General features: G+C 45.1%; 1 protein-coding gene across 1 annotated transcript in view; it reads left to right on the top strand.

Moving 5' to 3' along the window:
* Nucleotides 1-23,270, top strand: part of LOC134944426 (uncharacterized) — a 231,442-nt gene that overhangs the window by 149,727 nt on the left and 58,445 nt on the right. Inside the window, 4 exon segments of the mRNA XM_063933004.1 lie at nucleotides 275-454; nucleotides 6,511-6,782; nucleotides 8,000-8,169; nucleotides 11,988-12,219. Coding sequence (XP_063789074.1) covers nucleotides 275-454; nucleotides 6,511-6,782; nucleotides 8,000-8,169; nucleotides 11,988-12,219 — 854 coding nt within the window.

Below are 23,270 nucleotides of genomic sequence, written 5' to 3'. Positions count from 1 at the left end.
TAGAAACAGTGCTTTAGTCCTCCATACCAAGACCAAAGGTAAATCGGCAACTTGACTTGTTGGCCAAATGCTAAGAATTCTCTGAAAAGCAAAAACTGTTACACACATAAAAAAAAAAAACCTCTGCTACCTAAACTAAATCCTGGTACATAATAGATTCTGGATTCAGGGCCAACTCTAAAAATGGGAATATGAGAAAAGAACTGTAATTGACCTTACATTAATTTCTTTATTATCTTTCAGTATATCCATCTGCTGTATCCTCCAACTTCACCACTCCAGCCCAGCCAACCTGCGGACTTCCAGTGATCAGCAGTCGGATAGTTGGCGGTAGATCTGCTACTGCTGGAGAATGGCCCTGGCAAGTCAGTCTGCGGTACCAAGGTTCCCATATCTGTGGTGGGTCCCTGGTCTCCAACCAGTGGATAGTGACAGCTGCACACTGCTTTGAATGGTAAGCTGCTTCCTGGGCTTTGTACAGGGTTCCATGATTAATGATATTGATTCCCAAAATTTCAGTGGCACATTCTCAGAGTCGGTATCAGTGCTGTATGTCCTGGGGACTGGAGTTATTCTAAACTTCACTATATACAGTGTATATTGAATATTAAACTGCTTAAGGTATTGCTCTACCAGCAGACCATGACCCACGTTGCTGAAGGTCTTTCTGCCAGTTCCTCTTGGATTGCCTCACCACCTAAACTCATTTATTTCAAAAACTGAGCGGTTTAATCTTTCCAGTAGTCAACAGAAGATACTTACTGGGCAATTGTTTCAGCTGACAACACAATAATCCCCTCAAGTTCTCTGCCTAGGTGTCATCCTTTACTTGTATCTGTCCAGGTCTCCCTCCATCTGTGATGGCCGCATTACTGTTTGTCTTGGATGTCCTCTCACCATCTCACACCTGATCTTTCAAAAACAGAGTTAATCATTTTTCCACCTGCAATAAGTAACCGACCTGACATCTTCCTGTTGACAATAAGTCCTACCCCTCAAGCTCGCTGTCTAGGTGTCCTCCTTGGCTCTGAAACTGTCCTTGGTTTCCCACACCCAATCTGTATCCTAATCATGGAAGGAAACCACAAAAATATGGCTAGGATACGCTCATACTTTGCACATAACACTGTATGTGGACAATTCAATTGGCCGCAAAATTTTAGTGGCAGAAATAAGACACCTACCGCTCCCAATCTAATTACTGTGGTTATGACTCACCCCTGATACACATGAACACTTTTTTACTGTAGGACATTTTTTTTTTTGTGGAAATCAGCCTGTACCATTTGAAAAAAAAGGGGGCAAATTAATATTGCGTAATATCGATTACTGTCATTAAAAACAAAAACAAAACATTTGAGCTCTTAATTGCTTTTAAGTGGCTGATCTTTCTATTTTTAAACAACTGTTTGATGAAAGAAAATACATGCCACACATCACTGCTGCAACGCATGCGTATGTACGTGCATGCCACAGAAGCCTATGGCGCAAAAATTGGCTGCAAAAAGTCGTAGCCAGGCGCATTTGAGCTATGCCGCAGTGCATATGGCCATGCGTCCGCTACATGGAAACGATGAACGTGGCCCCATCTGTATATTTAGAGGTGCTTAAAGGGCCCATTAGTTAAATCCTTTTTCTTTTTTTTAAATTGCTTAAATATGTATTTATTATTTATTTATTACCAGTTATGTATATAGCGCACACATATTCCGCAGCGCTTTACAGAGAATTGGCCATTCACATCAGTCACTGCCCCAGTGGAGCTTACAATCTATATTCCCTACCACATGTACACGCACACACATACACCCTAGGGTTAATTTTGTTGGGAGCCAATTAACCTGCCAGTATATTTTTGGATTGTGGGAGGAAACCGGAGTACCCGGAGGAAACCCACGCAAGTACGGGGAGAATATACAAACTCCACACAGTTAGGGCCATGGTGGGAATTGAACCCATGACCTCAGTGCTGTGAGGCAGTAATGCTAACCATTACACCATCCGTACTTAAATAAAAGTGTAACTCCCACCTGCTATGTTAAAACACCTGCCCCATCCATACAGTACCCCCATATAACTGTCTGCATCTTTTAACCCATTATTCTGCGCATGGCAGAATATTACTCCAAAACTTATTGGCCCAGTTATTTAAGTGAATTGAAAACTTATTATTGACTAACTAGGTGCTTCATCACGCCCTACGGGCGCTCTTCACACCGTCGCACGGGGCTACGCCCCCTTAACCCTTGCATGCCTTTCTGGGGTTCAATATTTGTATTATATGGAGTATTACCTGCATTCCTTTGTTAGTGGTTAAATATTGCACAATGAAAGGGCGTGCGATGGTGAAGGAGGCGCAGCCCCTTGCGACGGCGTGAACAGCACCTGCAGGGCACGATGTACAGAATGTAGCGGGTGCGCGGGGACTGTGGATGGGGGAGGGTGTCTGTAGATGCTGCGGGTGGAGGGGGTGGCGGAAGCGTGGGGGCCCGGATGGGGAAGGGTCGGGAGATGCTGCGGGTGGGGGAGGGACAGAGGAGAGGGGGCTGCAGATGAGGGAGGGGTCCGGAGGCACTGCAGGTGGGGGAGGGGCAGGGGTGCCAAGGGTGGGAGAGGGGCAGGTGCGGGGATGTTGCGGATGGGTGAAGGATTCCGGAGGTGCTGTGGGATGGGAAGGGGTGGGGGGGCGGGGTGGGGTAGGGGGTGCCGTGAGTAGGGGAGGGGAAGGTACGGGTAGTGCGGCGGATGGGGAAGGGGGTCCGGAGGTGCTGAAGCTGGTGGAGGGGCAGCTGGGGGAGGGGTGGGTGAGGGGGGCACCGCAGATGGAGGAGGGTGTCTGCAGATGCTGCAGGTGGAGGGGGGGCAGGTGTGGGGGGAGACATATATAGGAGGTGGATGGTGGAGTGGGTCTGGAGGTGCTGTGGGTTGTGGAGGGGCGGAGGAGTGAAATCCGCGGGTGGTGTAGGGGGTCTGGAGGCACAGCATGTGGTAGAGGGGAAGGTGCGGAGGTGTGGTGCATTGGGGAGGGGTCTGGAGGCGCTGCAGGTACTGTACCTGCCAAAAAGGTAGTTGGAGGGTATGCAGTAACAGGGCCAGGACAGGGGTGACAGGGTCAGAACAGGGGTGACTAGGCCAGGACAGGGGTGACAGGATCAGAACAGGGGTGACAGGGGCGACGGGCCAGAACAGGGGTGACAGGGCCAGGACAGAAATGACAGGGACAGGATAGGGGTGACATGGCCAGGGTAGGGGCGGCAGGACCAGGACAGGGGTGACAGGGCCAGTATAGGGTTGACAGGGCAAGCACAGGGGTGACAGGGCCTGGATAGTGGTGACAGAGCCAGGATAAGGGTGACAGGGCCAGGATAAGGGTGAAAGGGCAAGGCCAGGGGTGACAGGTACATGACAGAACACAGGGCATGGGAGAGATTGGTATTAGGGACAGAACAGTGGTGACAGACAGATGTGTCTTACCGAAGTCACTGCTGCTGGCTGCTGCTGTTCCACTTCAACCTGTTGGGATCTGCTGCTGGTGGAGACTTGGCATGGCTGACTCTCTTAGGCTGTATTCCTGCTTCCTCTGCCTGTCCGCATCCCTCCCCCCCTCCTCAGTCACACACCGCAGACCTCGCGCAGCTGCTGGGCACTGTGGTAAGGGGAGACTGGGAGTGACTGGTTAGCCCCCAGGAGACGCTGCGGCTGGAGGGAGGAAGGGGTCGGAGCCTGCAAGCAGCGCAGACTTCTGCAGCGCTACCCGCCAGCTAAAGTGTGTGAAGGAGCTGGGCGCTCCTCACTGCGGGTGGCAGCGATGCAGCTAGCTGTGGGGTTGCCAGGGCTGGAGATAACAGAGACAGTACGGAACCTGCACAGTGGCAGGTGCCCCACAAAACTGCAGCTAAGAAGCGTGGAGTGTGCCAGAAAGTGACGCTCCTCTGCACCAGAGAGACCCTGCTGAGTATGCTGATGTGGGGGTCAAGCACACAGTGAGCCGGTGCCCGTCTGCCTGTATGGCATACCCCCTCACACACACCCATACCTCCCAACTGTCCCGATTTTCGCGCGACAGTCCCATTTTTTAGGGGCTGTCTCTCCCGCGGGCCACAGTGTTCCGCGGTGGTGGTGGTGTCGATGGGGTGGGGGGGGGGGCAGTTGGGAAGCTCCTGTACTCGCTGTTCTGCTTGGCAGAGCAGCGGTGCATTTAGTGGAGACAGAGGGAGAGGGGGCATCAGGGGGTACGGATTAAGGGGGGGTTCCAGCAGCCGAGCCGGATTAAGTGGGGGGCAGGGGGTACGTACCATGGGCACCACAGTTTTCGGGGGGCCCCTGGCTGGAGTAGCTCTGTCCCAGCTCAGAAGCCCCCCCCCCCTCCCCCCCGTCCCCCCGTCCTGCCAGTAACAGCGGCAGCATTGTGCTACAGTCAGTGCACGCTTCTCCGTGTTGGCAGGTCTGTGGTGGTGCAGGGAGGCAGCAGTCTCCCTGCTTTTTTTCTGCCTGTGCGGGTGTGTAGGGGGCAGCGACCACCCCCTCTGGATGTACCCCTAGCTGAGGGGCCAAAATCCAATAAAAAATAAATAAAAAAATCCCGGATTTTGCATAAGGGGGCGTGGCCACGTGGGTGTGATTAGGCCACGCCCCCAATCCACAGCAGGCACAGCAATGAGATAGGGCCCCTTGTCTGAAGTGCCCTGGGCCCCCCAGACTCATAATCCGCCCCTGGGGGCATGCCAGCAGCTCACAGAGCGCTGGGCATGCCCCCTCACTGATGAAAACGGGGGCCCTCCCGTGGAGCCACGCCCCCTTTTTGGTGTGTGTGTGTTTGTGTGTGTGTGTGTGTGTGTGTGTGTGTCTCCTGCCTGAAGAAAGCTGGGAGGTATGCACCCCTGACTGTGCTATGACCATACTATCTGCTTCTGCTCCTGGTCTCCTATAGATTTGGCCAGATCTGTGACTCATTTGAATAACCCCCACTGTTGTGACTCCGCCCAGCGTTAGCAAATGAATCACAAAGTCACAGATCTGGGCTATTATATAGGAGATTGTTCATGAACACCAACAATTGAATTTAACCTTCAAGACTTTAAGCCAATCTCTATCAATATCCCTTCTTACTGCTCCTCTCCTTGAGGGTAATTCCAAGTTGATCGCAGCAGGAATTTTGTTAGCAGTTGGGCAAAACCATGTGCACTGCAGGGGAGGCAGGTGTAACATGTGCAGAGAGAGTTAGCTTTGGGTTGGTTATATTGTTTCTGTGCAGGGTAAATACTGGCTGCTTTATTTTTACACTGCATATTAGATTGCAGATTCAACACACCCCACCCAAATCTAACTCTCTCTGCACATGTTACATCTGCCCCCCCCCCCCCCCCCCCCCCCCCTGCAGTGCACATGGTTTTGCCTAACTGCTAACAAAATCCCTGCTGCGATCAACTTGGAATTACCTTTTTAATCTGGCATTCACCAATGCAATCTGCATGGACTGTAGTGAGAAGACCTAGATCATGCAGAGCTATTTGCACTTGGTTTTTCTACTGCACAGGAGCAGTATAATTTCTCAATTATGAACACTTGGTGGGGGAGATGTATCAAGCCATGGAAACTGGAAAAAGCTAAAGTAGAGATATTGCCCAAAGCAATCGTCTTTTGTCAGCTCTAGTGATGTTGCCATAAAATCCTGAAAACTGTAGTTTCCTAAGGTTTTCCACATACTGATAGGACCTCCCATATGTACCTTCAGGTTACTATAGGTCTGCAGTCTGGACAAATATACAAAGCTTAACCCCTGATGGCTTGTGACATCTTTAGATGGCGTTAGCCATTGTAGTCTATTGTATGCAATTTTACAAATGGGCCCAGAGAATGTCCACTAGGGCACGTGCAACCCAATGGCTCCACATTCGCATTACATCGGCCTGGCCAGAAACCTGGAAGAAACGCCCTCACTGGGACAGCTGGCTACTGTCCCGGCATGATATGTTAGGGTGGTCATAAGTCACAATCACGGAAAAGGATCCCAATAAAATTGCAATCATTAATATTTCACCATTGAAAACAGTTTCCCTTGCGGGTACTTGAGTTGTGAGACCAAACACACCGTACGGATCAGCATCCACTGGCTGGTTCTAGCCTCTCCCAGTGACATGGTTACTATTATGAATGTAGCTGCTGCATTTTATTCCCATTATTTAATTTATAGTTGCAATAAGTCCATGTTATTTTTTTTTATTATTTGTATTTATTATTATTATTATTATTAATAATAATAATAATAATAATAATAATAATAATAATAATAATAATAATATTCTTTCATATTATCCCTTTCTTTTATAATAATATTTTATTATATTTATATAATTTTTTTTTTTTTTTAGAAAAGACAATGGATATATTTAATTGCATATGGCACCGACTTATGTAGTCTATACTTCTTCTTCCTTTTTTTTTTTTTTCTCTTTTATGCTAAACGTCTTAAATATTTTCTTTTTAAAATTGCTTGGCTTTGTCATTTAGGTCTAAAAGTCCATCAGACTACACCATTGTCCTGGGCGAGTACCAGCTGGATATTACCAGTCCTCACCAGATCACCTCCGGAGTGCAGAGTATAACGGTGAACTCCCAGTATACCGGTCCGGGATCCAATGGAGACATTGCTCTGATGGAGCTATCTAGTCCTATTACCTTTACGCAGTTCATCATTCCAGTGTGCGTACCTCCAGCCTCTATGAGCTTCACGTCCGGGATGAACTGCTGGGTAACTGGATGGGGTAACACAGGCTATGGCGGTAAGAATACACCTATTAATATACACATGTATTTTACTGACCACTTACAGTAGTAGAGTTAAATACAATTTTTGAAACTGGTCCTTTTAAACGATTTGTTCATTTGGTGGCGTCATAAGACCAGAACTGAAAGGCTGCATTGCCGAAACATGTCACCTCTGTTAAACAACCTATTCTACACTACAATGTAATTTAAATGGAACATCAGCAAAACTATGCCCATCTCTACAACATTAGTTTCCAGTGACAATAAATCGTATTAGAAACAGTGTTGGCGTTTTCCATGACATTAAAAAACTAACAAGTGATTCCTTGTTGAACTGGTTTCCTTAAAATTTTCTATGGCTGCCAGTAGTTACTGAGCTAGGACATCCTGTAGGGAATGGGTTGAGTACAATCGTTAACATCCTGGGGTTGCCACTATTGGCTTTCATCTTGAAATAACATTTTGGTATCTTATTGCACCTCTCCAAATCGGCTCTTGCCCTTGACAGGGGTCCCTTATTACCACATCAGCTGGTATTGGGTTTATTGGGCATATTATTTCAAGTTAAATTGCAGGGTATTCCTGGAAAATCTAAGCATCCTTAGAAGGAAACATGGAGGAACAGCAGAATATATCTCCAATATCTTCCATTGTTCCTCCATTTCTGACAGAAAAAGCAGCCCCCTTAGGTTTGTATGGGGCTGCCAAATGGTCGTATTTAGCGAGCTTTAGGTTGTAAAGCATTCCAGATCTTGTCTCCGGCCACAAAGGCTATCTGAAGATGGAGTTAGCCCGTAGTAGCCTACTGGTTACTCAAACCCAAACTTTTCTTTAGAGGGGGATCCTCTAGATAATAAGTTCTCAAACTCGCTCCTCAGGACCCTACACAGTTCATGATTTCCAGGTCCCTTCACAGAATTGCAAGTGAAATAACTGCCACCTGTAGATCTTTTAAAATAGGTCAGTGAATAGTGAACATGCCTGTGCACCTGCTGGGTACTGTTTGGGGTCCTGAGGACAGAGTTTGAGAAACTGTGCTCTAGGTCGCTCTCCATCTGCCTCCACTGACCAATACGTAGGCCGATGGCTGCACATGCCCTATGTGAGAGGAAAAGGCCACCACTTAGCATGACCCTGGTAATGGACCATGGTAATATTACGTTTATATTATGATTTATTCCTGGTTGTGTTCCATTGTTGGCTTGTGTATCAGTGTATTGTCTTTCTGCAGTGAACTTGCCATACCCGGGGACTCTGCAGGAAGTGATGGTGCCAATAATCAGCAACAGTGCATGTAACCAGATGTACCACATCAACTCCGATGTCGGCTCCAGCGTGTCCATCATCCCTAGCGACCAGATCTGTGCTGGGTACCAGGCTGGACAGAAGGACTCCTGCCAGGTATGTTTTCCCTTAAGCTCTACCAGTCCTTGGTAATACGATCGATAATCACAGGAGTGTTGTACAGCAGGGAGCCATGATAATGGAAGTGGTTTCTACAGAAACTTCCATATTAAGGACAGCTGCTTCTGTACATGCTAATTGCTGGAAATGTATGGCTTGGTTTCCAAATTCCATGGAAACCAAAACCACCCAAGCTTTCGGTTTCTGAGTACTTCCGAGCCCAGGCTTGGTATTTACTGCCATGCACCGATCTGAAACTGAATCAAAACATTATCCTCCCAGCGTTGGATCTGGCGTGTTTTGGATTCTATAAAAGTACTTCCCTTATACATAAGGTGCCATTAAAAGGAGAGGGTGTGGAGCAGGCTGCACTGTGATTAAGGTCTACTGTGACTGAGATTAAGGGCTGTGGGATACTACAGCACTGGGAATGTATCAGACTGTCAATGTCATTAGAGAAGTGCTGTGGTTTACTGTGTTGGTGTCATCAGTGAAGGTCTGTGAGCGCATCACTGTGACTGTGTCATTGTTAGGAGAATCATAATTCTTAAAAAAAAGTGTGCATTCAGGACTGGTTCACTAGGTGCCACCTTTACTTATTAATAGCTCTGAGTCAATATGGATCAGGTAATAGAAGAGCAGGAGCAGCAACCCAGTACTAGTTTAGTACTACTAAAGATTGTACATGGGGCAAGTTTAAGAAAAAGCACCTGAAATCTAAATATTTCACAATATTAAAGAAAAGAGGTAGAGGTGTCACCTTTAAAACAGACAAATCAGTGCCCCCCCAAAAAAAGAACACTAAGGGCCTGATTCAGGTTTGTTAGCAAAGCAAAACACACAATTGGCCAAAACCATGTTGCACTGCAGGTGGGGCAGATGTAACATGTGCAGAGATTTAGAATTGGGAGGGGTGTGTTCAAACTAAAATCTAAATTGCAGTGTGAAAATAAAGCAGCCAGTATTGACCCTGCACTTAAACAATAAAACCCACACAAATCTAAATCTCTCTGCATATGTTACATCTGCCCCATCTGCAGTGCAACATGGTTTTTGCCAGTTGTGTGCTTTTTTGCTTTGCTAACAAACCTGAATCAGGCCCTTAGTGTTCTTTTTTGGGGGGGCACCTGAATCAGGCCCTAAGGCTGAAGAACAAATGGTGTGTTCACAAATCCATGAGGAGAGTCTTAGGGTGTCTTTGTTAGCTTTTTGTGTGTTTGACATTTCTGACACCTATACTCCTAGAGATGTCTCCTTCCACCGATTCTGCATTTATGAAATTGTGAGGATGAGAAGTACAAGTAAAGATGGGGACATAGAAATATTACAAATTGAGGATGCTAGTGTGGAAGTGCAATAGGATAAGGGGGATATGTGTTCTACCGGAGGTTAATGAGGATGTTGATTATGTTTGTGTAAGTTAGCTGCCAGTGGCAGCCATTCTTAGCAGAGACCAAAAGTCCATTGTCATGAGACAAAAAAATCCTTCTGTGTGGAATTATTTCTCATTGGTGGTGGAGATTGCATGTGCTGGTCTAAACTGCTGGTAGCTGATACTGGACTGCTTGTTTACAGGATTTTTGGGGGGGATTTTGATAAATGCTGCTAATGGTGTAGCAGGGAGGAAGTGCCTGGAGGGTTCAATTTTGTCCTCACAAATGGTTCAGATGCCTTCACAAATGTTGCCAACCTCCTCCATTAATGACCAGGGTAGTCCTTCCAAAAATTGTTTTGTAGTGTCCAAAACAAACCAAGTGCTACCTCCACAAAAGTCTGTCCCTCTAGCTGAAGTGTTTGGTTTATTAAACTGTGCATGTCCCTTTTTAATATACAACAGGTCGGTGGGAGTGCCCAAGGACAATTCCATCTTGCACCACTTTTCTTGCCATAATGGGCTCTATTTTGGTGGTACCACAGCAATCTTTTATTCTGTTCTAATACACGTATTGTACGACACTTTTGAGTCATAAACGTATTGAGACACTCTAGGGCAGGAATGTCCAAACTGCGTCCCTCCAGCTGTTGAGAAACTACACATCCCAGCATGCCCTGACACAGTTTTGCTGTCAGAGAATGCTAAAGCTGTGTCAGGGCATGCTGGGATGTGTAGTTTCTCAACAGCTGGAGGGCCGCAGTATGGACTTGCCTGCTCTAGGTGGTACATTTATTTGATTTTTTTTGTACGAATTGTGGTGTGTGCTGTAACCCACTTGGTTTGGGTTTGTTTATATATAAATATGGATATATAAATATAGAGGAGGTTGGCAACATTTGTGAAGGCATCTGTACCATTTGTGAGGAAGTTAGTAGAGGTAGGGACGTTGGGCATCTAGGCAACTCCTATGTTATGTCATTTGCCGCAAATTCATAAAATTTATTGTAGAAGATTATAATGTTATTAACACCCTCCTCATTAGTGAACAGAGTTAGTCCTTCCCCAAAAAAATTGTGGGGGCCCATAAAAAGCAAGCACTTCAGCCACAAACTTGTCAGTCCCTGTTGCTGAAGTGCTTGGTTTCTTAAATTGCATGTCCTTTTTTTTTAATGGTTCCGGTATGAATGGTCGACAGTCATTAGGTCGACCACTATTGGTCGACATTGGCATGGTCGACATGGACAGATGGTCGACACATGAAAATGATCGACACCTGAAAAGTCGACATGAATGTTTTTTTCTTTGTTTTTTTTTTTTGGTGTAGTTTTTTGCGTAAAGTGACAAGGAACCCCAATTAGTGCATCGCATCCCCTCGCATGGCTCACTTCGCTCGCCATGCTTTTGGCAAGATTACAGTTCCCAGTCGTAGTCCACGTGGATCGTAAAGTATGGAAAAGAAGAAAAATGTAAAAAAAAGCATGTCGATTTTTTTTCATGTGTCGACCATGTGTCCATGTCAACCATGTCAATGTCGACCAATAGTGGTTGACGTAATGACTGTCGACCATCCAAATGGATACCCTTTTAAATATCCAACATAAGGATGGTAGCGAGGTTCCAAGGACAATTCCATCTTGCACCACTTCATTTCTGCCACTGTTGTGTGGCAATGCTTCATAGATGTGCTATAAACTGCCATGTGTTTGTGCTGCCGCTCTGTAGGTTAGTAGCCAGCCAGCTTGCTGCAGCCTTGCGCCTCAAATTGATGAAAACAATATTGTGAGCTGTGAAGCGGTCAAAATTGACTGGTAAGTGAAGCTTATTGAGGTTAATACTCTACGAACAAAAAAAGGGCCCAAATGAAGTGATTTTATCTTTAAGTTTTGTTTTAAAAAAAAAATCCAAATCCAGTCACTGTGGTTTGGCAAATCCAAAACTGGCTGATGAATCTGAACCAAATCCAGCAAAAATGGCCCAGTGCACATCCCTATTTATCAAAAGAAATGTCCAAACCTATAGGCCATGTGATCTTTCCTCTAACTGACAAGTCTATGTAACCTTTTTTTAATTTTTTTTATTTTTTAATTTTGTTTTCCTTTTTTTTTTTTTTTATGAATGCTAGTATCGGGTCAGTACGGATGGTGGAATGGTTGGCATTACTGCCTCACAACACAGAGGTCATGGGTTTGATTACAACCATGGCACTGTGTGGAGTTTGTATATTCTTACCATGCTTGCGTGGGCTTCCTCCACGTACTCTGACAAAAATGAACCCTAGTGTGTTTGTGTGGTAGGGAACATGGATTGCAAGCTCCACTGTGACAGGGACTGAAGTAATATTTGTATCAAAGACACCAAAGTCAAACGATTTTTAATTGTGGGATTATTAAGTGCATTCTCCAAAAATGGCTAATTAACGAATTATCATTTTATCTTGCAGGGAGACTCTGGAGGACCCCTGGTCTGTGCCGTTCAGGGCGTTTGGTTTCTAGTGGGCGTTGTGAGCTGGGGAGATGAGTGTGCCTTGGCTAACCGGCCCGGAGTTTATACCTATGTTCCCCTTTACTACAACTGGATCTACTCCGATGGAGCATTGAGGAATGTTCCGGCGTCCGTTTCAGCCGTTACCTCATCGGTGCTGCTTCTAGTGACCTGTTTGCTAGCGCACAGTTGATGCATCTTTATTTGTTTTTAACAGATTAATAATGCTTTACAGACTTCTACAATGAGGACCAAACACTGCACTATATAATACAACCTAACAGGGGGTCAGATGGCTGTTTCCATATAGAAAGACAATAAACGTACAGTATGTTTCTAAGTGCACTGTGAAGAGGGGTGTTAATTGGGTACGATGTTCAAATGTGGGTCAGGGAATTTTTATTAAGGCTTCCTGAAAAGTTATGTTTTTAGGAGATGCTTGAAGATTTAGAGACTAAAGAAAAACTATTTGTACGAAGGAAAGAACCTTCAAATGCTGGGGAATCCAAAAAATAGGAGCAGGTAACAAGCAAGGAGAAGAGGCACATGTTTTTGGGGAGAGTAAAGGAATTTCAATAAGATATTCTGGGACAAGGAAAGAGACATACATTGATGTAGTTGGCCATGGTCTTTATATTGTAGAAGATGTATTTCATATGGGATAGTGCAGCCAAGCAGCAACAGAAATTACAAGATCAGTTTTTCGAAAACACCCCCCCCTCCATCCCTTTCACACAGAAAACAACTTGCCAAGTATTTGGACCCGGTAATTTACTGGGTCAAACAGGGACCACGTTTTGTGTGCAAGGGTCAGCCTGGGTGGTAAATCCCAGGACTATAGATTGTGTTGTGCAGAGAACATAGTATGAAGAATTTTAGCTGATGGAAAAAGTCAAATTGGCCATTGTAATTCAGCTTTCATTTTAATTCTTCCTTGCAAGGGTAAATAACTGTTAAAGGTTAAACTCCAAGATGACAGATTATTCTTCTGATATTGTAATATTTGATGCCGTTAGGTCAGGCCTATGGTTTTATGTGTGAAAAATCTCAGCAGTTGCATAGTACTGAACTTTTACCCAACAGGACCAACGCATTTCACTTTTGAATCTGTCCGCTGCTAACTGTAACCAGTATCTACTTCAGCATGATCTAAACTACCGAAGGTCATCGTTGGTACAGAGAGAGGACTCATCTGGGCATTTCAGCACCATGGACAGCTCCTTTTTAGAATGACCTTTAAGCAACAATCCCTAAAATCTTCGGGCAATCTCGCCACTGGACTAGAACATCGCGTTTCCTGCACTTCAATTTATTTCAGACTTGGATTATTCTCTCTCCTGTACAGTATACAGAACTTTTTGTCTATGTGGGAAATAACCTTCAATGTAAGTTTTAATATGAATACATTGTATTTAAGAAGAGATATATTTATTATTTTCAGACTGAGAAATAAATACATTTTTAATATTGTCATGTGAGCTGTGGATCTTCTATGTGTGGAAGTAAAATACACATTTGTATCCATCTCCTTATTACAGGTTCTTCATATGGTAAACACAAGAGGATGACACAAGGGGGATGTATCAAACTTTCTAATGAGGGCAGCTGGAGAAGTTGCCCATAGCAACCAATGAGCTTCAAGCTATCCTGTGTTATTAATGGATTCTAATATCTCATTATGTCATCTGAATTCCACATGTATAGATACCAATGGTATATTTACTAAGGTGCGGGGGGTTGTCAAAGCCATCGATCATTGGCTGCTTTGTCCGATAGTTATAAAGCGGTGATAACGGTAAATGCTCTGCCAGGCTGGCTCAGCAATTTTATTTCTATTGCTATTTAAGTCAATTGGTTTTTATCTGATGACATAACTGCTTTGAAAATACACTACTTATTAAATCTAGCTCCAAAATCTAGTTTGATTATTTAAATCCTATTTTCATATTGTCAGGCCCCACACGACCAAGTATATGGTGGTCACTTACCGGATGCAGGAGTCACTGGCATAGGCGTGCGCAGCTAATTTTATTAGGGGGTGCACCACCGGAGGGTGTGTCTATCATTATCTTTTGGGTGTGTCTAGCACCGCCTTTTGGGTGTGTTTAGTATCACCCAAGATTTTTTAGATTTTTATGTAAAATCACATGACTTAATCTAATTTCTCCCTAGTTCTTATCAATAAAGTAGATATAATACAACTCGGAAAATAAAATGAAACATATTGGTGCGACCACTGGCCAGTACTGACTGCTCGCTATGGCACAACCCTGAGTCCTAGCTGCCGCTGCACTTTATCGCTGCTTACACTTCCCCAACCTATCCCTGACCCAGTGGCAGAAGTAGAAAGTGATTGGCCTAGGTGCATATACATTCCCCTCCTCCTCTCCCCCCAACCCTTGTACACCCCTCTCCCCCCATCACCTACACCCTGATTTTGAGTGGGCCACTCTGCAAAGTATGGAAGATTTAGCGGGCCGAACATTTGAGTTTTAATATAACAGAAGTAAAGTTTGAAATGTACACATGTGCCATCAGAGCCACATCTGCCTCTTTCTATGCCATCAGACCCCTCCTCCGCAGGACACCAGCATTTGTCACACATGTCCCCATGATCACCAGCTACTGACAGTAGTGCCCCTTATTCACATTATGCCACACAGTATGAAAAATGCATATTATGACACACAATAAGAGTCAAAATTCACATTATGCCACTCATTATGAGTCAAATTCACACTATACATTAGGCTACATAGTATCAGCCAAATTCACATTGCGCCACACAGTATGAGCCGAAATTCACATTACGCCACACAGTATGAGCAGTATTCACATTACGCCACAGAGTATGAGCCGAAGTTCACATTACGCCACACAGTACGCCCCCAGCAGTGCCTGGTACATATAAAACTACTGAATGCTTGACTCATCTAATCTATTTTTGTAACCTTTCTTCTCATTTTTTTTTTTCCTGATCACATCCACAGATCTATTTTTTTGGGGGGTTGGGGGGGTGTAACTTCACTTCATGGATGTAATATAATCATGTTTTTTCCCCTGCCCTGGTCCCCCTCTTTGCAGCACTGAGCGGTGACTTACAGTCTCTGTTGAACTATCTTCTGCAGCAATGGCTCCAAGTCCTCCTGAGAGGACCGCTGAGGATTGAGAGCATGGACGGGAGAAGAGAGAGGAGGAGGGCCGGCGGAGACGGAGAGGGAGGGCGTGCAGTGTGACATCACCACACCACATCACATTGCGAGGCGAAAGCGGGACGGAGGATATTTCAATGTAACTTAAGTCCCTCCTGTGCGGCCGCTGTCGAGTATAGTATACACAGCCAGTGCCAGCACCTCCGTCCTGATCGGGTAGCAGGCGCAGCGGGGAGAGGAGGCACAGTGACGGGAATGAGCCGCAGGCAGCGTTCAGTCACATACTTGTGGGCCACGGCGATCATCACATTGCTGCAGCAGGGGTGGCGTGTGGGGGGTGCCAGACATTAGGGGGTGCCTGTGCGCACCAGGCACCCCCCGTGCGCATGCCTATGGTCACTGGTGCTAGCTGCGCATCACTCCCTGAGGTTTGCATATTGCACCTTTGCAGATGGGAAGTTACATGTAACTTACACCTGCTTTGTGCGCACTGATAAAACGCAGGTATTCACTGGTAGGCCGTGTCCACACCACAGATTCAGTATGTAATGCCGGCGCTTGGGATCCCAGCGGCCGTAATACCGACACTGGGATCCCGAAGGTGGAAATCTCAATGGTGGTTTGTTTGCAGGTTTTTTTTTTTTTACCCCTCCCTCTGTTCCTGCACCCTAACCTTCCCTCTTGCTGCCTGACCTTACCCATCCCCCAGAGGTGTCTCCACCTAAGTCCCCCTTCCTGCTGCCTAAACCTAACCCTCCCTCCCCTGCAGCCTCACCCTAACCTCCCCCAGAGGCCCCTAACCCTCCCTCCCCTGCAGCCTGACCCTAACCTCCCCCAGGGGGTGCCTATCCCTCCCTCCCCTGCAGCCTAACCCTAACCTCTCTCTTCCCCACCCCCCCTCCTGCAGCCTAAGCCCAAACCACCTCCCCCTCCATCGGCCCTAAACCTAAGCCACTGGGTATACTTACTGTCGGTAAGCCGACTATCGGGATTCCAACGTCCGTCTCCTGTTCCTTTCTGAATTTCGGCGCCAGGATTCTGACGAGTATCATGATTCTGGTCTTGGTATTTTGTCTGCCAGTATCCCATCAGCCGCCATTGTGACTGCACCTCCACACCACACCTGGATGCCTCTTGCAGCATTAACAAATTTGTTATACGGTATTACAGAATCGCATCCCTGCGGTGGTGCAATACCGTACAACTAGGAATCAGAACCTTACGTAGCAGCTACCAGTAGCACTTGTACCAGCTGTATCTCTGGTGCAAGAGATCTCTGCTTATGCCCAACTGCCTATCTACATGCCCTTGACACGCACCGCCGCTCATCTTAGCCACCGGGCATATACCCCATTACCGTCCAGTTGCGCCCCTTCAGCTGCCAGTGAAAATGAGCTGACTATGACGATGAATTACCCGTAGAGGCGTGCGCTCGGCTCTGGATATCTGTCCGCAAAAATAAAAGTGGCGTCCAGCTCTGCACCGTTGCCAGGGTAATGAGGTATAATTGGAATAAATAAACCTCCCAATTTATTCTGGGCAAGAAGTGAGAAATGTATTTCAGAAATTTCTACCTACAGAAGAGTTTCTTAGTTGATCGCAAACTTCAATGTATAGGTTGAAATAAAATAAAAAATCCTGATAGGAATTATCTTCAAAATCACTGAACCATTATAACAGATTTGTAAAATAATTCACCAAAAATAAGTTCTCTGCCAAATATTGTGAAATATCTGAAGAGGGAGAGAAAGGCAGGAAAAATGATGTTAGATTCATTGGTGTATATTTATTTTACCCGGTACCCCGCTCATTCTCATTATCTGCCCCCTCTCCCAAAGTATCTCTACCATCTATGATCGGGTCCCATGGCACCCGGTCTCTATTCCCTGTCTCCCATCACTCTATACGTTGGCACAGGGGGGTGCAGGGGGCACATCTGTCCTGGACCCAGCCTCTCTGACAGAGAGAGGAGGGCCCAGGATGCTCATGCAGTCACCTGCCTGCCCACAGCCGTCCGTGCCGTTCCACAGTCATCCCCGCTGTTCTGCCGCTGTCCTCCGACTCTCCAGCAGCTCTGTATTGAAAACTTCCCTTCCAAAATGGCCGCAGCCACAAAGGAGACGGTTATTTAAGATACTAGATGAGCCCACTAGTATCTTGAATAACTGTCTCCTCTGAGGCGGTGGCCATTTTGGTAGGGACGTTTTCAATACAGCTGCAGGAGGATGGAGTAGAGCAGCGGGGATGGAGGCGGGCAGGCAGTAGCAGCAGCATCTCGGGCCCTCCCGACAGCAGCGTATGAATGTGTGCGTGTGTGTATATAATACACACACACACACACATATTAATTAACTGGTGCAATTCTAAAGCTGACTCCTCCACAGTGGGGTGTGTGTGTGTGGGGGGGCTGCTTATTTTGTCAGTCCCGGCCCCCTCAATTTCTGATGGCAGCCCTGCGCTGGCATAATGGGGTCATTTTATATGTATTCAATTTCTCACCAAGAGGCATAATTATTAATTATGAGGAACTGGTCCCAATTATTATAATTTCTTACGCTGCAATTAGGGACTAAACATCCTAACAGCTGATGGATGACCATGTGCATTCATAAACACTTAACTCTTAAATATAGACTCGGAGACTAAGGGGCCCTACACATTCCACGATGCGCTGCCGAGGTGGCCGACGAGCGACCCGGCGGCGGTGTGGGGGGGGGGGGGTAGTGACGGGGGGAGTGAAGTTTCTTCACTCCCCCCGTCACGCGGCTGCATTGAAGTGCAGGCAAATATGGACGAGATCGTCCATATTGGCCTGCATGCACAGCCGACGGGAGACCAGCGATGAACGAGCGCGGGGCCGCGCATCGTTCATCGCAGGAGTCTCCACACTGAAAGATATGAACGAGTTCTCGTTCATTTATGAATGAGATCGTTCATATCTTTCAGAAAATCGGCCAGTGTGTAGGGCCAATTAGATTTGGCAGAAATTGTTAGCTGATTTATTCAGTCAATTCTAGCTGAAAATGTCTGAAATTAAAGATGAAATAATGGTGGCCAAGAAAGAACGGCTAACTTCTACCCCCAGAGCTGGCCCTAACTAATATGATGCCCTAGGCAAGATTTTGTCTGGTGCCCCCTAGCACCACTGCTAGTTCTGCCTCTGACCCTGCACCCCTTTCCCAGCACCATCACCCCCCTCCCATAGCAGTCCTTTTTTTTTTTTACCCCCTGTAATTTAAATAAGAATAGTGTGCACCTTTGGCACACAGCCCAAAAAGGTATGTGTTTTTGCTGGCAAGGGGCATGGCCACACAATAATACCCCCAATTCAACTTCTGCCTCACAGTAGTGCAACTTTATTCACAATTTATAATGCGATACTGTAGTGTCCCTTATTCACATTATATCACACAGTAGTACCACTTTACCTTATATACTTTACTCCTCACAGTAGTGCCCGTCATTCACATAACATCATACTGAATTGTTCCTTATTCACATTACACCACACCATATTGCTCTTTATTTTCATTACACACACACACACAAAATATTGCTCCTTATTCACATTACACCACACCATATTGCTCTTATTCACATTAGACCACACAGTAGTGCCCTTTCTATTCATTACGTCACACAGTAGAGCACCTTATACACATGATGCCACACATTGGTAATGCATTTATACACATAATACCACACAGTAATGCCCCTTACACATATGACACACATTATTAATGTCCTTATATACATAATGCGCCTTACACATTATGCCACCCTTTATTAATGCCTTTATACACATAATTTCCCTTACACAAATGCCACACATTATTAATGCCCTTATACACATAATGACACACATAATGTCCCTTACACATATGCCGCACATTATTAGTGCCCTTATACACATAATGACATATATAGCGCCCCTTACACATATGTTACACATTATTAATGCCCTTATACACATAATGACACATATAGTTCCTGGCGTGAGTCAACTGGCAGCTCTGCTAACGTTGGGTACCTATTTTTTATGAAAATGTATCTTATTTGCATTGTTATGTGACTAGGATGCACAAGCAGCTTCTGCTGATTAAAATTATATGCGGCATGCCTATATACTGTGTGCAACTGTGGCTGTATCTGCATACGAAATGCTACACACAGAATATAGGCATGCCACATATCATTTTAATCAGCAGAAGCTGCTTGTGCCCCTAGGGATACCAGATGCCCTAGGCAATTGCCTAGTTTGCCTATGCTTAGGGCCGCCTCTGTCTACCCCAATAGTACAACGGTACCAACTTAAAACTCAGCCTAAACAACAAAATGGTATCCACTCAACCTTCTCCCTTGACTACCCACCCGTCCGAGTGCGGTCGCTGTCTCCGACCGGTTGATCCAGCAGATCAGTGGCAAACGCAGGATTTGCATGGGGGGGTTTCCAGAACTGGGCGAAGCCAATCACGGGGTTGGGGACTGAGGTGACCCAGTATATGTTGGGTTCGTAAAACTAGTGTGTCTGTGTGTGTGTGTGTGTATGTATATATATATATATATATATATATATATATATATATATATATATATATATATATATATATAGAGAGAGTGGTAGGAGTATGGCGCCACAAGTATAGGTGTATAGGCCGACTATGCAGTTTTTTAAAAATATATAAAATATAATAACCAGTGGTGTAGACACTCCTTTAAGTGTAAAAGGTGTCTGCTTACCCCAAGTAATAGGCAGTGATAAGCTGCCTGTTAGTTAAAAGTATATAAGGGAGGGTAGGGGTAGTAGCGACTGACAGTGTCTACACTTAAAGGATATATATATATGAAGAATGATGCAATACGTATTTCTAAAAAATGGGGGGGGGGTATTTATTATAAAACAGATATTTTAATAACAATACAAAAAAATGGCTTGGAATAAAAAACGGTGGATTTGATCGATTAAAACATAAATTCAGGCTAATTAAAACATATAGATAATTTTTATGTTTTAATTAGCCTGAATTTATGTTTTAATCGATCAAATCCACCGTTTTTTTTTATAAATACCCCCCCCATTTTTTAGAAATACGTATTGCATCATTCTTCATATATATATCCTTTAAGTGTAGACACTGTCAGTCGCTACTACCCCTACCCTCCCTTATATATATATATATATATATATATATATATATATACACATATATCTACACACACACACATATATATATATATATATATACATACACACACATACACATATACATAGCATATTAAACATGCATACATATATATATAATATATATGTACACACACACATACAGTACACATATATATATACACATGTGTATATATATATGTCATATGTGTGTGTGTTTATATGTATGTATGTATGTATGCACATGGATATATATGTACTATAATTAAAATAAAGTAAACTTTTATTGCACTTACAAGTGCCACCAGGAAGACAGCAGGCTGCAGAGGACTCTAGACAGCCATTAATAATACTGAGGCAGCTAAAAAAAAAAATGTTGTTTTTTTGTGATGGGGGGTTTCTAGGTGCTTGGAAACCCCCCTGGGTGCGCCACTGCAGATGTATATAGTCAACAAAGGTGAGTGCACCAACCAAACCCGAAATAATCATTAAAACATCTAGATAAGACCTAAAACAAGTAACCTGCCATTTTTTCCCGCCAATCAGCTAATGCAACGATCCACCCCCAACTACCACAAAAAAGGGGAGGGAGGCTGGGAAGAAACAGTAAAAAGAGGGAGACTCCACCTCTTCCCAGGCAAGATCAACCAGCTAGATCCTGCATCCCTATTGGATGGCTAATCACATGTCCCCAGAGAGTCATCCCCAGCCTATGGATGTTTAACCCTCTCCACTCCTATCTCAGTCATTCCGTTCTTCAAATTGTAAGCAGGGCCCTCTGAACTCTTTACTTGTCCTTAGCCAGTTTTATTACTGTTTTGTTCCCAATTGTAGACAGCATTGGTATAGAACTGTTGTCAATAATAATAATAATAATAATAACAACAATAAAAAGACTACAATGGCTGCAGTCTCCTGTACATCCATCCTGGGGATGTTTAACAATTGCGGATAGCCCCAAAACCATGTTCCATTCTAATATTTTTTTATAAATATGTAGCAGAATGTCTATATAAAACCTACACATGGCATAGTGCCCCCTCCCCAGTGAAGGCAGCTAGGGCTGAAGAATAAATGCAATCACACGCAGCAGGTGTGACCCGCACTAACAAATAACTGCTGACTAGATGGGTGCTTGCCAGGGGCGGATCCAGAAAAAAATTACAGGGGGGGCACCATAAGGGACGTGGCTTCGTTGGAATGGGCGTGGCTTCGTTTGAATGGGCGTGGTATTGCAGGAAAAGACTTCCTTATACCCCAGTTTTGCAACCTGCACGCCCAGACGTTGGCCACCTCAGGAAAGAAAAATAATCCTGATTCATGCCCCTTACATTATTTGTCATTTTTCCTCCTTATAGTAATGCCCAGTATACATTATTCCACATACTGCAATGGCCCTTAGACATTATTCCACACACAATAATGCACATGACACAATATGCACACACTGTAATGCCCCAGACACATTATGCCACACACCGTAATGCCATTATGCCACATTATGACAGGAATCGCAATGCCCGTTATACATTATGCCACACACTGCAATGCCCCTGATACATTATAGCACATACAATGTCTGGGAAACATTATGCCACACACTGCAATGACCTTGAGACATTATACCACAATGCCCGTGATATAGTATACCATACACCGTAATGCCTGTGACACATACCGCAATGCCCGTTATACCCTATGCCACACACCGCAATGCCCGTTATATATTATGCCACACTGCAATGACCCTGAGACATTATACCACATACCACAATGCCCGTGATATAGTATACCACACACCGTAATGCCTGACACATTATGACACACACCGCAATGTCCGTGATACATTATGCCACACACTGCAATGACCCTGAGACATTATACCACATATCACAATGCCAGCGATATAGTATACCATACACCGCAATGTCCGTGATACATTATGCCACACACCGTAATGCCCATTACACATTAAGTCCTACAGTAAGGCTTCTAATTACTTTTCAAATACCTGCTCGTTGTCAGGGGTTTCATGCACTGGGTGTCATGCTCGTTGCCAGGGGTTTCATGCTCTTGGTTCCATGCACGGTGCCAGGGGTTTTCATGCTCAGGGTGTCATGCTCGTTGCCAGGGGTTTCATGCACTGGGTGTCATGCTCGTGTCAGATTGTGTTTGGGCTGTGTCCCCGGAGGGGGCGCTAGTGGGTCAGTGGAGGTAGATGGGAGAAAACGAGGAGGCTGGATAACGTTCCTGCGCATGAGCGCAATGGTATTTTATTTGGCAGATGATATAATACAGAATGGTAGCAGAAACAATAATAACAGATGAATAAAGTCAATCACTCAGTATGATAACTGAAAGTCTATGGCAATGGATGACAGATGACTTGAGAAAATAATATCCGGTAATATATAAACAGAAGAACAAGTGTTTGTGAAATGGTTCTGGTTTGGAAACCAGTGCAGGTTTTAAAACAGGAAACTTAGGCAGCAAGGTGGAAATGGCAAACCTGAGCAGAGGCAGGAGTCTGACTTCACAGTGCAGGTGATGAGACACTGGCAGCAGCAAGCTGTATCACAGGTGGAGGAATGAAACACACCTGGAGTCAGTCTTCAACTGCAGGCTGAAGCACACAAGGTGGTGATGAGTGTGAAGCCTTGTTTGCAGGTTGCAGGTATTGCTGGGCCTTGAAGTTCCACGGAGCTGTGCAGAGTAACCAGGAGTACAAGTTCTTAACCAGAGAACCAGGAACACAGGAGGAACAGGAACAGATCCTTTCACATGGGTCGCTGGAGTGACACAAAGTCCAGGATGCCTGCAGACTGATCCTGCAGTCTCTTATGTACCCCATGGTGCACAGGGATTGGGTGAGTGAAGGAAAGTGGGTGCGGCCAAGCACCGGATTGGCCGCAGTATACTGGCTGTTTGC

The sequence above is a fragment of the Pseudophryne corroboree genome, chromosome 7, assembly GCF_028390025.1.
Source record: "Pseudophryne corroboree isolate aPseCor3 chromosome 7, aPseCor3.hap2, whole genome shotgun sequence".
Lineage (NCBI taxonomy): Eukaryota > Metazoa > Chordata > Amphibia > Anura > Myobatrachidae > Pseudophryne > Pseudophryne corroboree.
This window is presented reverse-complemented; position numbering and strand designations above follow the sequence as displayed.